General features: G+C 37.9%; 1 protein-coding gene across 4 annotated transcripts in view; it reads left to right on the top strand.

The window, feature by feature from the left end:
• LOC122632651 (nephrin-like) overlaps positions 1-15,223 on the top strand; it is a 272,598-nt gene that overhangs the window by 119,406 nt on the left and 137,969 nt on the right. Inside the window, exon 1 of one of the 4 annotated variants that reach the window (XM_043819741.1) lies at positions 8,030-9,036. The exons of 2 other annotated variants lie outside the window; for them this stretch is intronic. In XM_043819741.1, coding sequence (XP_043675676.1) covers positions 9,008-9,036 — 29 coding nt within the window. In that variant the 5' untranslated portion in view covers positions 8,030-9,007. Of the gene's footprint in view, positions 1-8,029; positions 9,091-15,223 lie in introns of those variants that run through there. One more of the 4 variants, XM_043819740.1, reaches the window with a different exon arrangement.

Below are 15,223 nucleotides of genomic sequence, written 5' to 3'. Positions count from 1 at the left end.
TATCGATAGTGTTACTACAAGAAGCAACTACGAAATTGAAGATGAAAGGAGAACGATAGGAAGAGGCGTAGATAGTACAGGAAGAATGGACAATTACGTATTCAGGGAGTCGAATGAATCGCACGAGCGGAGGAGTTATAGGTCCGAACAGAATGCGCGATCCAGGTGCGAAGAGAAAGCCATTTCATTTCGGTTACATTTTCTATTGGTCTGCACGACGAAAAAAGTCACTGGCACGGAGCACAGTGTAGAAGGGGTGGAAAAAGGAGACTGGCTCGCAAAATAAACGATTCTATGTGAACGAAATTAAATGAGCACGAGGAACGTTTCTATAACGTAGAAAGACTTGCTTCGGTGCGTGAGGAAGAAATATGGCTCTCGCGTGCCCACGATAAGAGTCTTGGAACAAATGAATAAGGAGAGAAGCGCTGAGTGCTTAATTCGCGAGACCTTTCCATTTCAAGATTTTTCCAAGGTACGTGTATACGTCTTGAATATAACTTCATTGAATCTAACAAGAGAACATTCAGACTTATAAATGTAGGCTTTTTATGAAATAGGTTCGAACCGAAAGAGGACATTAAGCAAGACACATATGTACATCTGTAAAATATAGAATTACAAGTTTCTGGACAACGTAGTACTTTCAAAAGTGGTTACAAAAGTTCAATATTTTCATATCATCCAATCGAGTTGAAACTATTACAGATTGATAGAACTTAGAAAAGTTGGAAACGTTGGAAACAAAAGTTTGTAGTTTTACTATTACCTTTCTATGTTTATTTCTCGTGTGTTTGCTTTTAGTTTCTTCCTGTAATTATTCATTGCGTGTTTTAACATTATTTTCGCAACAGATACTTCGATCAAAATATTTACTAGAAATGAATATAAAAATATATATTATCTTATAACAGATAGTAGGAATTTGTTTAGAAAAGAAAAAATTATATATAGACGCTATTTGTTTGTACAAACGAAAGCGGTGCATTGTCATCGAAAAATAAATTCGTTTAGCAAAGTCAAGTACGCAATCGTTTCAAAAAAGATAAGAGAGGGATATTCGAAGTTGAATTAGTCTAAGTAATAATAGCAACAAATTCTCATATCTGCGATATCCTCTACTGTCGAATTATTTTTGACTCTCTTAATCCTCATTGATCTTGTTCATTTACCAACTATCATTATCATAGAACTTATTTCAAAAACCACATTACTAAATCGCAATTCCTTTTCTTTCGAAAGAGTTTCACCGTATAATTTTATTACAAGATATTCCGAGCACCGGTCAAAGCTGTCAAAGTCCAATAAGGACGTTTATTTGTGGATAATCCATATCGGCTATACATTGCCCTTTATTTTTGTTACTTCCTGAACTCCTTGCTTACACCTTTTCGTTCCATAAACTAAATCTCCATGGATTGCAACGTGATGGCTTATATCGAGCGTCTGCAAAGTTTACGAAGCACATCGTTCGTCGTTGCTCGCAAAGAACGTCGAGAAGACGATTATTCGCGAAGATAAAATTTAACGGTTTCCTTCGAGCAAGTATTTTACATTTTATAACGGCCAACTTTTCGATAGCCCAGCTTCGCGAAACGTCGCGACTCGTTTTACCTCTTTTGAGTTAGACTTTATATCATTTTTTTACTCACGATCTTTATCGAGTGTCAGATAGTTACTAACATAACTAAAAAGATACTTTTTCCTTTAACTGTATTAAATTGTGCGCGACTTTCTCGTCTTTTGCTTTCATCGTACAATAAGGGGGAAAGGTATTGCGGCTAACCTTACAAACTTCTATGAAAAATTTCCCGTCCCTAACCGCGATATCATTCTTTTTTTTTCTTTATTTCGGTCACGCGATAACGACGAGACGGAACACTTTTGCAAACAAAATTTGAGAAGGTATCTTTGAGGATGCGCATAGTATCGAAGCGAGTTGTTCAGCGCCGAACGATGTCGCGTTATTTGGTGCACTATTTCGAAGCACAGATAAAGCTCGATCTCGATTACGAAAATGTAACCCTCCAAAATCTCCAAAGAGGGCTTGTTTCATGTTCCTATCCGTTGTACGATCTACCGCCGTAGATTGTATCGAGAAAAAGAGCGAGTTACCTAACCCTTCGTTCTTCGCACATTTTTCATTCTTCCCTCACCTATTTTAACTCTTCATCCTTTCGTTTCCGGTAACGAGAGTAGTTAGAAGGATTTCGATCCAGTATGCATTCACTTGACTTCCTTATTCATTTTCGTCCATATTCGTGCTCCGTACAATGCGATGTCCTTCCTGATTCTCTCCCCTTCCCTTCTTGCCCTCTTTCAATTCTTCGTCGTCATGAAAACGACTTAGCTAGACGCCCCATTGGAAACGTTTCTCGATCGATAATCATTTTCTTTTTGATACGCGCACGAGCACACGCTATCGACCTACCGATGCGGAATTGAATTAACCGTGAAATTTTTGTCGTAACGCCGAAAGAACCAAAAGATCGAACGAATACCTCCTATCTAACAAGAGGAGTATTTTTGAAAGGTGGAGAATGACCGATCGTACGGAAGGTATCGGTTATTATGCAATGCGCGCCGTAAAGAGCGTTTCCTCGAGAAACGAGGCCATGAAAAACGTTTTATCCTCGGTTTGCTGTACCGAGAAATTGAGGAGAAAAGAAAGGGAACTCCTTTTGGTTCGCTTAACGCTTTATTTATTCGAGCGAAGAAATAAAATTTTTCTTTCTCTCTCTCTCTCTCTCTCCGTATTTCTTCTTCTTTCTCTTTATCCCGTTAGGACCATCCAATAGCTGAGATCAATCTGAGGAACTAACGTGCACGTAATCGCATCTATCTCGAAAGATTCATATTCTTTACACTTCTTCACCTGTTCGAGTTGTAACTTCGTTAGTCCAATTAGCGACGTCACTCTTTTTCGTTCGAACAAATTGGAGGAAAAGTTTCGAGTGGACTATCCGAGGCTGTTAGGGAGACCCTTTACCCTTTTCTTTAGACGTTGCGACGCGCCAACATGAAGAGGACAACGAGGGAAAAGAAAAGAAAATATCTTGTTCGTCGTTTGAGATGTTTCATTGTGCATTATCTCGTTAGGACGAACCATTGGACAGAATCTAAACGGATCGGCCCCTTCGGTGAGCATGTTTAGACGAAGGTTGCGCGGAGAATGGGCTTGCGGTGGCAGAGGTGGCAGCAGTAGCAACGACAAGAACGAAGTTCTATTCAAGACGCATCGTTCCCTCGATCCTCATTCTCCTCGCTCGGCCCCGACGGCAGTCGGGCCAGCCGACAGTCGTGAACCCTTCACAAGAGCGGCCTCGAAGGCACTTTCTTTGATCTTAACCTCATCGAGGCAGGCCTCTTTTCAAGCGTTTCACCCGGCCGCCTCGTAATAGGTACCCTCCGCGAAAAACCGACCCACCAAGAGAATAATCATCCGGAAATCGTCGTACCGCTTTGGAAGGGAAACCTCGAGAGCGTCTTCGAGCTTTACCCTCCTTGCCTTTTTCTTCTGTTACTCCTCCTCTTTTTCTTCCTTTCTTCTTCTTCTTCTTTAACTTCTTTCGCTTCTTTCTCCCGTTTCTCTTCTGTCGCTCTTTCTTTCTCTTTCCCGGGTTCCCTATTTCTTCTTTTTTTCTCGACGATGTCCTCAAGATCGTCCTCGAGAGAAGTATTCGAGCTGCGAGAGGGTCGAGATTGCACGACGCTTTTCTCCTTCCTTCTATTCCTCTACAATCTCTACCGTCTCTTTCGTCAGCCGTTTCCAACGTCGTGAAACCAACGTCGGAGAGCTCAGTGCCAATGAAAATTATTATCAAACAAGTAACGAGTATAATTTGCGAGATATAAGATTGAACAAACGCTCTGATTTCCAGGTCTAAGAATTTTTACAGGAAGGAAATGAGGGGAAAAGAAAAATATAGCAAAGGAAGAGAGTCAAGGAAAAACGATAAAAGGACGTTTCGTGGATTTTCCGCTCGGCACCTCTTGCCGTCGACGACTGCGAGAGTTAATTTCATTGAATCGAATTAAGGATGTTGTTCCTGCGAATACACAATTACGAGAGGAAAATAAAAAAAGAGAAAGAAAGAAGGAGAGAGAAAGAGAGATAGGACGAATCTACGCGAAAAAAAGTGAATTTCGCCTAATTTGCAATTGTATTATTTCGCGTGCAAACGTTTTCCGCTTCTCATCTTTTTTCATTGCTGTCATCAAATTTCAAACATTTCGAAGTATAGTCGGACGTTTTTCTTCCGGATGCTTCCTATATCGTCCTAACTTTCATTGCTATTCCTTGAATATCGCCGGCGTTTCAATTGTCATATATGTTCTGGAAAACAAATGTTAATGTAATTTGATATTTCTACTTCCCAAGCTACGGTACTATTCTTTACGTTTCTTATAAACGTTCCGGAGCTTACACGGAATTCAAAGTAGTGCGCGTGCATGCGTAGAAATATGAACCAGTATCTTGCATCTATAGGTAGTATCTCGAAGGTGACGCGTTTCTTCCTTCTATCAAGATTCCCTTTGTTTCGCGAGACAACGTTACTTCGTGAACTTTCCGCAATATCCTTGGAAATATTTTCCAAAGTTTATAGCGAACAAATAGATTCTGCGCGTCGAGACGACGAAGTGGGTGAGAACGCGTAACGCATAAATTTCCATGCGCGGTAGCAAAAAAAATACCAATAAAAATAAGAAAAGATGTACTATCGAAAATAACAATAATAGAACGAAAAAGGAAAAAAAAGGACAAATATCCCTTATTCTCTGAGTCTCGATACAAATCGAAAGGAAGAAGAATCGCATCGGTGCTCGTTCGTGACTCAACTAATCCTCAAAAGAGCGACGAACTCTAAACATCCATCGAAGGGGTAGAGTTAGAGTGCATCGATCGTTGACCGATTTAAAAAGTCGTTTGTTCCGCGGCGTAAGCCTGTAATCCCATTAGTCGATCGAACGGGTCGCCCGAATGGACTGTCCGAACGTACCTACGAGTATGTAAAAACGAGAGCGGATCGCTCGTTCTTCGCACGACTCTCGATCCCCTACGGGAAAATAGAAAAATTCAAGTACGGGACAACGACCGAACGTCAGGAGGATATGATTTTTCGTACGCGTGCGCGCCTCTTTTCCGTCCTTGGATTTACTTCCGGATCTGAGTCGTTCGTTGCTTCGCTCGATCCTAGAGCTGAAAAGCAGCCATCGTCGATAGATTTATGAGACTCGTATAGATTCCAATATAAAAGTATCATATAGACGCTGTCGAATGGCTTGTCGTCCGCTACTCTTCAGAAAAGAGCTCTGCAGCTGCGCCCGTAGAAAAAGGAACGGAAATGGTTGAAGCGAGTGAAAAAGCGGATGGTATGACGGACGAGCGTACGCGTTGATCGCGATCTAACCGTTCTCGACGCATCGTCCTTTTCTCGCGGACCTCCACCCTTCTAAAGTAGTAGGAAGGCGTAAACGAAGGGAAAAAAAAAACGAGAGCGACGTCGTGCGTTCGACGGTGACCAATAGCGAGTCCTACGAGCCAGGAACTTTACCGATCTCCCATTCGTAACTGTCGCTCCTGAAACGACCATCCACTGATGCTTCAAATAATATATACCCGTTTTTTGCGACCCGCTTTTTCTTTCCAGATGACGACAACCACTACGCTTCGACGATAATTCGACATCGATTCGACTGAATGCTTCGGAACAAGCGTCTCGAGACTCGGTCCATTAAACTCACAACGTCACTCAGATAAAAGACAAAAAGAATAGGAATTTGTTTATTGTAATCGAGTATCTACCCCTAATATATTCTTCTCTCTTATTATGCGCTAATATATCGTAATCCGAGAAACAAGAATTGTATTTACTATTATTTGTTGTACTATTAGCCCTCTTAGCGTAGAGGAATTATATTTCGAAGAAGAAAATCCTCTCAGGGCAAAAGCGTAAAATGTGTTATAACAAATATCAATTTCGTGATATTGAAACGAAAAATATTACATGATGGAAAAGGATATTTCAACTTTTTTGTTAAGATAGCATTGATCATTGTCGAACAATCACTCACTTCTTTTTTATTCCATCTATTCGGTCGTTTCAATTGCACAAACAATTTGATAAAGTTCGTCTGTGCTTCTAACGCGTTCTACTTCTGAATACACTGAATAATCTTTAAAATTTTCTGTAGATTTTCCTCGGTCTATATGTATATATATATATATTATAGTTCTATGTGTTTACATATTCATGAATACACTCTATTATTTTTAAAGAATTTAAAACTACTTACGATTTATACAATAATTATGATAAGATTATTCAATGACCTTGAAAATTTATTCATGTCAAAAAGAAATGTAAAAATGTGATTGACTTTTGAGTCCTTGAATACTCATAAATTGAAAGTTTTTCAGAAACCTTTTAAAAATTTTTATCTTTGATCGGTAAAAATTACTTAATGTATTCTACGTGATATGGATTATACGAATAATGGAAATATCTCACCGATCAGAAGCACGTTCGACCTCTTTCGTTCGAACAAGAACTCGCAACTATTTGAAATTAAATTCATGATTTCAATGAATCGACACGTTAAGTACGACAAAGGTCGACTTCTCTCCACCTTTCTCTCTCTCTTTGGCTTTCTCTGGGTCTGACCCTCTTTGGGTCATTTCGACGGGTTTAATCGACAAATACACATACACGCGTAACAATATATACGTACATGAAACGCATACCTAGTCGGACTCAGCCTTGTTCCCGAGGCAAGTTCGTGGCGTTTATGCAAATTCGAGCATGTGCTCGCGGGAAGTTCCTAATTCAATTCGGTTTTGCGTACACGCCGGGTACTTAACCGTCCTCTCTGCTTCGCGAAATTCGCCTCGTCGCATCCATCTCTAGGCCGCCCCGTGCAATCGTGTTACGTCGACGTACCATTTACCCATTTTCTATCCTTCCCCTCTCCGCACTCTTAGTTGTTTCTCGCTTGCTACCAACCGTCCTTTCTCTCCATTCTCTTTTTTCCATTTACATTTATCGAAATACGATTACAAAGATATGAAGATATAAGTATCTATAGTCGAATTACTTAATTCAAATATATTACATTCATATAATTAATGCTACATATTCATGTTCGATTCATATCATATATTAGTTCTTAATAGATAACACAAAATCTCCAAGCAGCAACCTTCGTTACTCTGGCATGTTAAGGGTGATTTAAAAATACTGCTTGCCTTTACGGATGGTTTATCAATAGCCCTCCGATAAGGAGCAACAAGCTCCGTTCTATAAACGACCTTCTTCATTGCACGACCCAATGACATTTGAAGAGTTTATTTTGTATCACACTTGGTACGACCGTCTTATAAATATTAAAAAACGTGTTTTTCCCTTTTTGAAAGTATTTTCAAGAAAGACTCTGAAAAAAAGCTGGCTCCAAGATATACGTAACATCCAAGATGAATTCTCAGGATGGTTTGCGACGTTTAATCGATAATATCGTCTGGTACGAAAGTAACGTTCTTTTGATGCGACGAAGACTGATAAATATGCATTGCTCATGCAGAGTATATGTCTCTAACTAAAGCCAGCTTTAAAAATCTATGCGAGGGAGTTATGACATTCATGACCGCGCAATCCCCTCTTTCCACGCCGTTCGTCGGTTTCTCTGTCGATATCTCGATTTTCATTATAGAACTTCTTGCTATCAATTTCGAGTAGTGTGCTTATATTTACCCTTTCTATTTCTCTCTTCCTCTCTCTTTCTATTTCTATCTCTCCACGTGAGAAGTCTCACTATGCTTCCCCTCGAATTTTGGTCGGATTCCAAGGAAATCCTAATTATTCATGTTAGAAACATGAATACGTTGAAAACGACGATTAAGCGAAATGTTAACTCACTAGATGCGTTGAAGGATGATCGTACGAAATGAGCGAATAAAAAACAGAAAAATTAAATGTTACTTTTTCAAAAAGGGTAAAAAAATTTTAAAAAGTATAACACAATATCTCGTTTTCTCAAAAAGTGACATAACATTTTGACTGAGAAACGAAATAATACGTTTTTATCATCTTCTTAACAACATCGAGAAATTGATCAGGCAAAGCGAATGGCATGGGAAAAGGAAAAAGGAAAGTTCAGAGACGAGAAACGGAGCCATCGATGGATATTGGAAACGATCGAAGAGGTGCGGCAAGCGGGGTTAAAGCGATAAAAGCGAAAAGAGCCGCATAGAACTGGCAAACGTTTCCCATTCCCACAAAAATCTTCTTTTCTTTCACTGTCCATTTTCAACTTGTCTTCTCGCACCGTTTAATGTAATCTTTGCTAATAATGGAATCTTCAGTTTGACCATTTAGTACGAATTTAATAATAAAATGTGCTTAGCGCAGCAGCATCCTTCTTGTGATTGATATTACTACTTAACGAGATTCAAGTCGGCTCGAATAACCGTTTTTGCTCGAAATCGGAGCCGGAGGGAGAGGACGAGAGTGAGAATTCTATTAAATACAAATGTCGTTAATTAATGGGAAGAACAGAACCGTTGCAGGGAAATTGCATCGGCGCGCGATCTCTACCGCTTGATTCGACGTTTAATTACTTGATTAATTACCACTCGACGCAGTCGTCAATTTACGATGGCTGAACGCTCGTAAAGGGTCTATCACTGTTTTTTCCTTTCTTCTCTTTTTCTCTATTTCTCATTCTCTTGCTTTCTCTCTCTCTCTCTCTCTCTCTCTCTCTCTCTCTCTCTCTCCCTCTCCCTCTCTCTCTTTCTCTCTCAGATTTTTTGTTTTTTTTCTCGATCGACGATCCGATGAATGGTCATCGAAATGGAACTCTCGACGCGCGTCCCAGATTGTTGCCGATCGTCGGTGCGAGGCTCGTTGGCAAGAGTCGCGTCCGTGGGGTGGTCACGCATTAGTAATTGCCAATTTCCACCGTTCCACCAAACCGACGTAAACTGCCGCCTCTGTCGGCGTCGCCACTGCCGATGCTCTGTATGCTGCATCGAGGGAATAGGTAGGCCAGACATTATGGTCGAATGATACAAACACGCCAAGAGCTTCAGCCGAGGTAACATCGATGAATTCAATTTCTCCCTCATTATTCGAGCTGGATGAAGAGCGATAATTCTATCATTTCTACGGTATTTATCGGCTTGTCCGATAATTTCATTTTCTATGATTTCTCCTTCCAAGGATCGGTATTCTCTTTTTTAGAAAACTAATAAAATCGATTTAATCTCTTTTTTCTTTTCGTTTTGAAAATGATAGAACTGGAACACTTTTCACGTCCGTCTCGTATTTCACTTTGAAAGTTGAAATGACGATCGGCGGCTGAAAAACGTTATTTGAAATATCGTACAATTTGATCTTTACAAAGTTGATACCTGTACTTTTCAGTGAACCTATCAGTTTATTCTGTCATTTGATTATTTCGCAGGATAGATCGCCTCAATATTATCGATCATTTGCAGATATAAATCTCGAATCTCAATGAGCGATCAACCGCGATTTAACGCTCGTCGTCTGTCACAAAATATTATATACTTCCGTTAACGAGCGGTCATTTTCGCGGTTACGAAATAATGAATCGCGTTATATAGAACGTACGTGGACGGTCGATCGTCGTTTACAGCATTTCCCACTGTTTACGCAGCGGCGGCTCTAATCTCGAATCCCGATCGACAAATGGATTCTCGTAATTCTCAAACCGATTTACGGCATTCCGATTAACCCGCTCCAAACGCCTCTCTTCTGTAGGTAGCTCGATTCCCATTGTTGTTTGATAGCATAGAAATCTTCATGAATCGGACTGCTTTGTTTAAGCGAAAAAAAAAGGTGAAAGAGAAATTTCCACTTATTCGGTTTTTCATGATTTTTGAAATACCAATATATTCCGTAATTTTCACGTTCCATCGTATAATCGTCGAATATTTATACCCTCGCCTACATAACACATATAACAAATATATTTTCTCATAGCGTATAAATTGGAGAAAAAATATTAATCGCATACATATCCGTTTGGATACATTAAATACACTATAAATTTGCGAAATAGTGAGAAAGCTTTATAAGAAAAATCCATACATATGCGTAAAATCGGATTTCAATTTTCCGAATCTGTATACGGTATTCATTTGGCGAATTAACTGACTCCTCGAGAGCATATCGGCGAAAGCGAATAATAAAAAAAAGAAAAAAGAAGAAGAAAAATTACGCGGGAGTGGAAAGCTAAGCCGAGCTCTTTCATTTATTAATCTGGCATCATCGTGCGGCTAGTATCGTTCCCCATCGGATATTGAATCGTCTTTGCACTGAAACAACCGTGGCGAAGGCCCCATCTGATTCGGAAATTCATCGACGAGACAGACGTGTGCAGGGAATTTTGGAGTGGCTCGGTTCGATGAAACGTACGCACACAAACGTCCATCCGTCGAGGATGGACGTGCCAACATCGACAACGCTCCTAACACCGAAAAAAGGTTCTAGGGACGGAGCTAGCGGGGAGAAATTGCTGGTGGCATTTGGCTCTGATTCTTTCTTGGCATTTCGCGAACGTCGAGTGTGCCAGGAAGGTTGGAAGAGGAACGCATCGACTGAAATCTCCCCGATATTGTGGCGTTGCGCCGACAGGAGAATGGTCTAGCATTGGGGTGCACGCGAAAGCGTATATCCTGCAAAATTATCGCGAATAGGCGTGGAATACTTTCCTTTCGACACAATGGAACCTAGTGTGTTACATTCATACGGCTCGACGGACTTTCCCGTCTCGTTGGCTTGCCACTTTGCTAATTGCAAAAAACTAGTCCGGCCCGGTTTCGGTTAAGCAACCCCTTTCTATCTTCGAACGGACTTTCCCGAAATATGGCACTCGCTGTACCGAATATCTGGAACGAAACGTCGTTGAACGGGATTCATAGGAACACGCCAAATCGTACAAAGTGTTGATTTTGTTCCAAGCAGACGTATTAAATGGAAGAATACGCCCTCATCCTATTCGAAATGATGTTTTTCCAAAGGAACCATTATTTTCATCTTCTTCTTTCCGAATCCACCCACCAGCAGTACTCTTCCTTCTCTTCCCACCGATCGGGTTCTTCTTTGGAAAATACTCTCTCGAACCACGTACTTTATCTTAATAAGAGAACGAGGAAATAGTATCTATAACATTCGTTTTTAATGATTGTGATCATTTATTTAAAGGAAATTCACGGCGTGAAATAGCCAAGTTGGACGTTATTTAGATATGCCTCAGTAAGACGTTATTTTTTGTTTTGATTATATTATCGATTTTATCTGAATATAGCATTGTCCCGATAAATTTCACAGAATTTGGCGAGTATGAATAACGTCGTTGGATGGAGATGGAAGAAGAAGAGTTTTGAAGGACGAAATGACGATATAGGATCGTACGGGGAGTATTTCGCAATGCTATGGCGGCCAACAAAGGGAAAACCCTTTTTCACTAATGAGCTACGAAACGCGGCAACGTCATAGAAATACTTTGAAAGGCGAGCTGCGCCGTCCGTTCTTTTGTTGCAAACCTCCTTCCCTCGCGCACCATTGCCATCAACACCGCTATCATCACCACCACCTCTACGCGTACTATCTTCTTCTTTACCCACCTTTTTTCTCCTCTCTATCTCATCCCTTCTTCTTCAGTCGCGTTCTTATTTCGACCGCTACGACTTCATTGGAACTCCTCCGTCTAGCACCGTTCGCGGTGAAAGACTTCTTTGGGAATTATTTACCTTCGGAATGTTTAAAGATTGTTTACCTTCAAGTTGTTGCGCTATTTTATCAAAGAATCTTAAAAAAAAAGACACTTTGGCAAACATACAATGAATTGTTTTCATTCGTATGAAAAAAGATATTAATGGATAATGAAATCCCCACGATAAAAATATTATATACCGATATTTTAATTATCGTAAAGTTAATAACGGAAGTTTAAGTACCGATACTTCAATTTTCCGTATTGCGTTAACTTTACTACCGTCGATTTAAGTTTGATAGTATTACTTAAATAAAAGCGACTATTTTATTGAAGACAAAATGAGTGTATCGAAGGAACCGAAGGGTTGACATAAGGATTGACCCAGCACTTAGTGAAATTTATCGTAAAAAAGAGTCCCTCGAGAGCTTGCAGCTTTCAGGCTCTCTTCTCGAGTCCTTCGCATGGAACGATTCGCCAATACTAATTCTCGAATGAAAAAGGATGAATAGGAGAATCGTTTCGCACTTTAAAAAAGAGATTGAAGTCCTCATCTGACTTAAGGAGAACTTTACTTGAAAAACTCTAATCTTTTCTTTCGCATTACATATCTTTCTTATTTTTTTAAAGGATCGTCTTTCTATCTTTTGTAAAAGCTAAAATCTAAATCTATATCTAAAATAAAATCTAATATAAAAGTGTGATTTATCGTTATCATTTTTTTTTCTTCTTTTCGATGCAATTTTTTTTTGCACTATGTATACTTATTTTTATTAACGTAACATATCTTAACATTTTTTATAAAATTTCTAATATTAACATTTTGGGTTTTTAGTCAAATTAAATTTATTTTTACATTGATGATTATTCATTTTTTCACGAAACTGAAGAAACGGATAATATAATTTCGATAAATGTAGGATAAATTGGAAATGTTATTGTAAAAAGTATATATATATATACATGCAAGGATAGAAGTCGGTCAGTCGGGCTACATTTTGGAATGAAATCGATATGCTGTGGCTCTGATCCAGATGTGCCAATGACCGAAGATAACTCGTAACCGTATTGGTTTTTTTTATCTATTTATCTGATTTTATTCTCAGATAACCTTTGATTAATACATTCATGCGATTTAATATTACATTTAACTTATCAAGTGTAAATTTAATATCCACACTTGATAAATTTACCACGATATCCTCGGCGTCATAAATAAAATCCTTGCATTCAATACAATTATTTATTTAGAATTAGAATATTTTTTTTCATGCAATTCAAAACTTTATAAACTAGCTATGTCAGCTATTGCTTGATATGATATACTTATGATGTTTATTCTCTAGATAGAAAACAAGGGAAAATGAAACAAAGGGAAATCAAAGAAATCGAGTCAACTTTCCAAATTTGAAATAGTACACGAATAAAAATCTTGTTCGTTTGAAACTATACCGATCAGTGATTTAAAAGCAGCACATATATATATAAAAAAAAAAGAGAGAAAAATTGAAGAAAATGAAAAATTCGATGATGCGAATCAGGTTCAACGATCCTGTAACAATTCTGAATCGACGATGAGGTTGCCGAATTTCGTGATTTCAGAGTGCACGTCCATGAGGCTACATCATGAATATGTAAAGCGTTTGTACGGCGGCACGTTGGTGTACCTTCAGAATTCTCCCTACTCTTTGTCTCTCCCCTTCTCTCTCTCTCTCTCTCTCTCTCTCTCTCTCTCTTTCTCTTTATCCATCTATCTATCCCTCTCTTTATCTACGTCTCTGCATAACCCCTTTTCGTCTGCGTAACTTAAACTTTTCATCATCACTGAACGTTCTTCATATATTATATCGTCTTACGTAAATACATTACTAAGATAAAAATAATAATAACGATCAACCTTGAGAAACTCTTTCTCTTCACTGCATTTTCCTTCGATGTGAAGATACTTTTAAAAATATATAAAAAGATGTCTTATAAAATACTTTGTTAGAATATGTTAAAAGTATAATTTAAAATGCATTATTCTTAATCTTATAGCTTATTTTGTTACGAGTGCATATATTCGTTTAAAGTGCATTTAAACATGGAAAAGAAATGTAAATAAAATCCATAGACTATAAAGTTTTTTAATAGCAAAAAAAAATGAGAAAAAGAATACAAAAATATAAAAACATACTTATTTATATAATATTTATAATACTTATATATTTACATGAACAAAAAATATATTTAGATATTAGATAATATTTATGTGTGACATCTTTACAATTCAATGTTTTTTGCCAAAATGATTCATCTTTCAAAAACCTGAGTATCTGATCTTCTTATATTATTCATGGTACTTAAGTACTTATATATTTCTTTATTATTGCATGTAATTATTATAAATAATATTTTTCTCTTTGTTCAGGTAATAGTTAGAGATAATATGTTTGAAAAACGGATTCCATTGATTTGAATGAATGAAATTTCAATCTACCGATTTTCAATTCATAGTTTTACATTCGGGTTAAAGTTTGTATATTTTCGAAGATCTCAAAATGATTGCGTACGTGACCCTGAATGAATGAAGTTTGCTCGGATGACCTGGATTTGCGTAAGTAAGGAATTACGTTTATCAAAGAGGATAGAAGAAATTCAAACACCGTATAATATTGTTCGTATACTTTAAATAAATTCAAAGCATATGATTTCTACAATATTAGTTTTTCTTTGTTACAAATAGTTGTTGCAACAGTGAGAAAGAAGTAAGAAAAGAAGAATACAACAAATATCAAATTGTTCTAATTAAATGAAATTTATTACAACGAAAAATGCTTTTCTTGTATTAAAAAAGTTTTATTTAAAGTCGATTGGAAGATTTCACGAATAAACCTTTTCTCGACAGAAAAACGACGAAACGAAAGTGTATTTTCGAAGTGGCGTCCATTACGTTCCAACGTTGTCTGCCGAAGGATAAACTACCTTTTCCCTTAGCTCGAAGACTATATATAATACCCGGATCTCAGCACATTTGGTTCCTGGTGAAAGTTGCGACATAAATTTATCCTCCGCAGCTCGTAAGCTCAAAATCCAAACTTTTCCGACATCTTCCACACTTGCAACTTCTTTTTCAGTTTTACTTCTGTCTATTTTTGTTCCTCATTTTATTTCGACTCGTTTGCACACGCATGCTTTTTCCAAAAAGCTTTCTTGCTCATTCTTTTTTCCTTTTTACGGACAAGTCTTTTACTTTTTTTTTTTAGAAAGAAAGAGAGAGACGTCATTTCTCGAAAACAAATTTTGAATGACCAAAAACTTTTATCGTCTTCCATTTATTATTTTCTTTTCTACAAAAAAAAAAACATTTTTTCTTTCATCAATTTATTATTTTCGACTTAAGTAAAAATGTATAGGTATGTATATAAGTTCGTTGGTTTTTCCATTATATTAAAAATAAGCTGTGATCAGACGATATAACTAAATAATCTGTAATTAACGCTTTTTA

This window comes from Vespula pensylvanica, chromosome 10, assembly GCF_014466175.1.
Source record: "Vespula pensylvanica isolate Volc-1 chromosome 10, ASM1446617v1, whole genome shotgun sequence".
Lineage (NCBI taxonomy): Eukaryota > Metazoa > Arthropoda > Insecta > Hymenoptera > Vespidae > Vespula > Vespula pensylvanica.
This window is presented reverse-complemented; position numbering and strand designations above follow the sequence as displayed.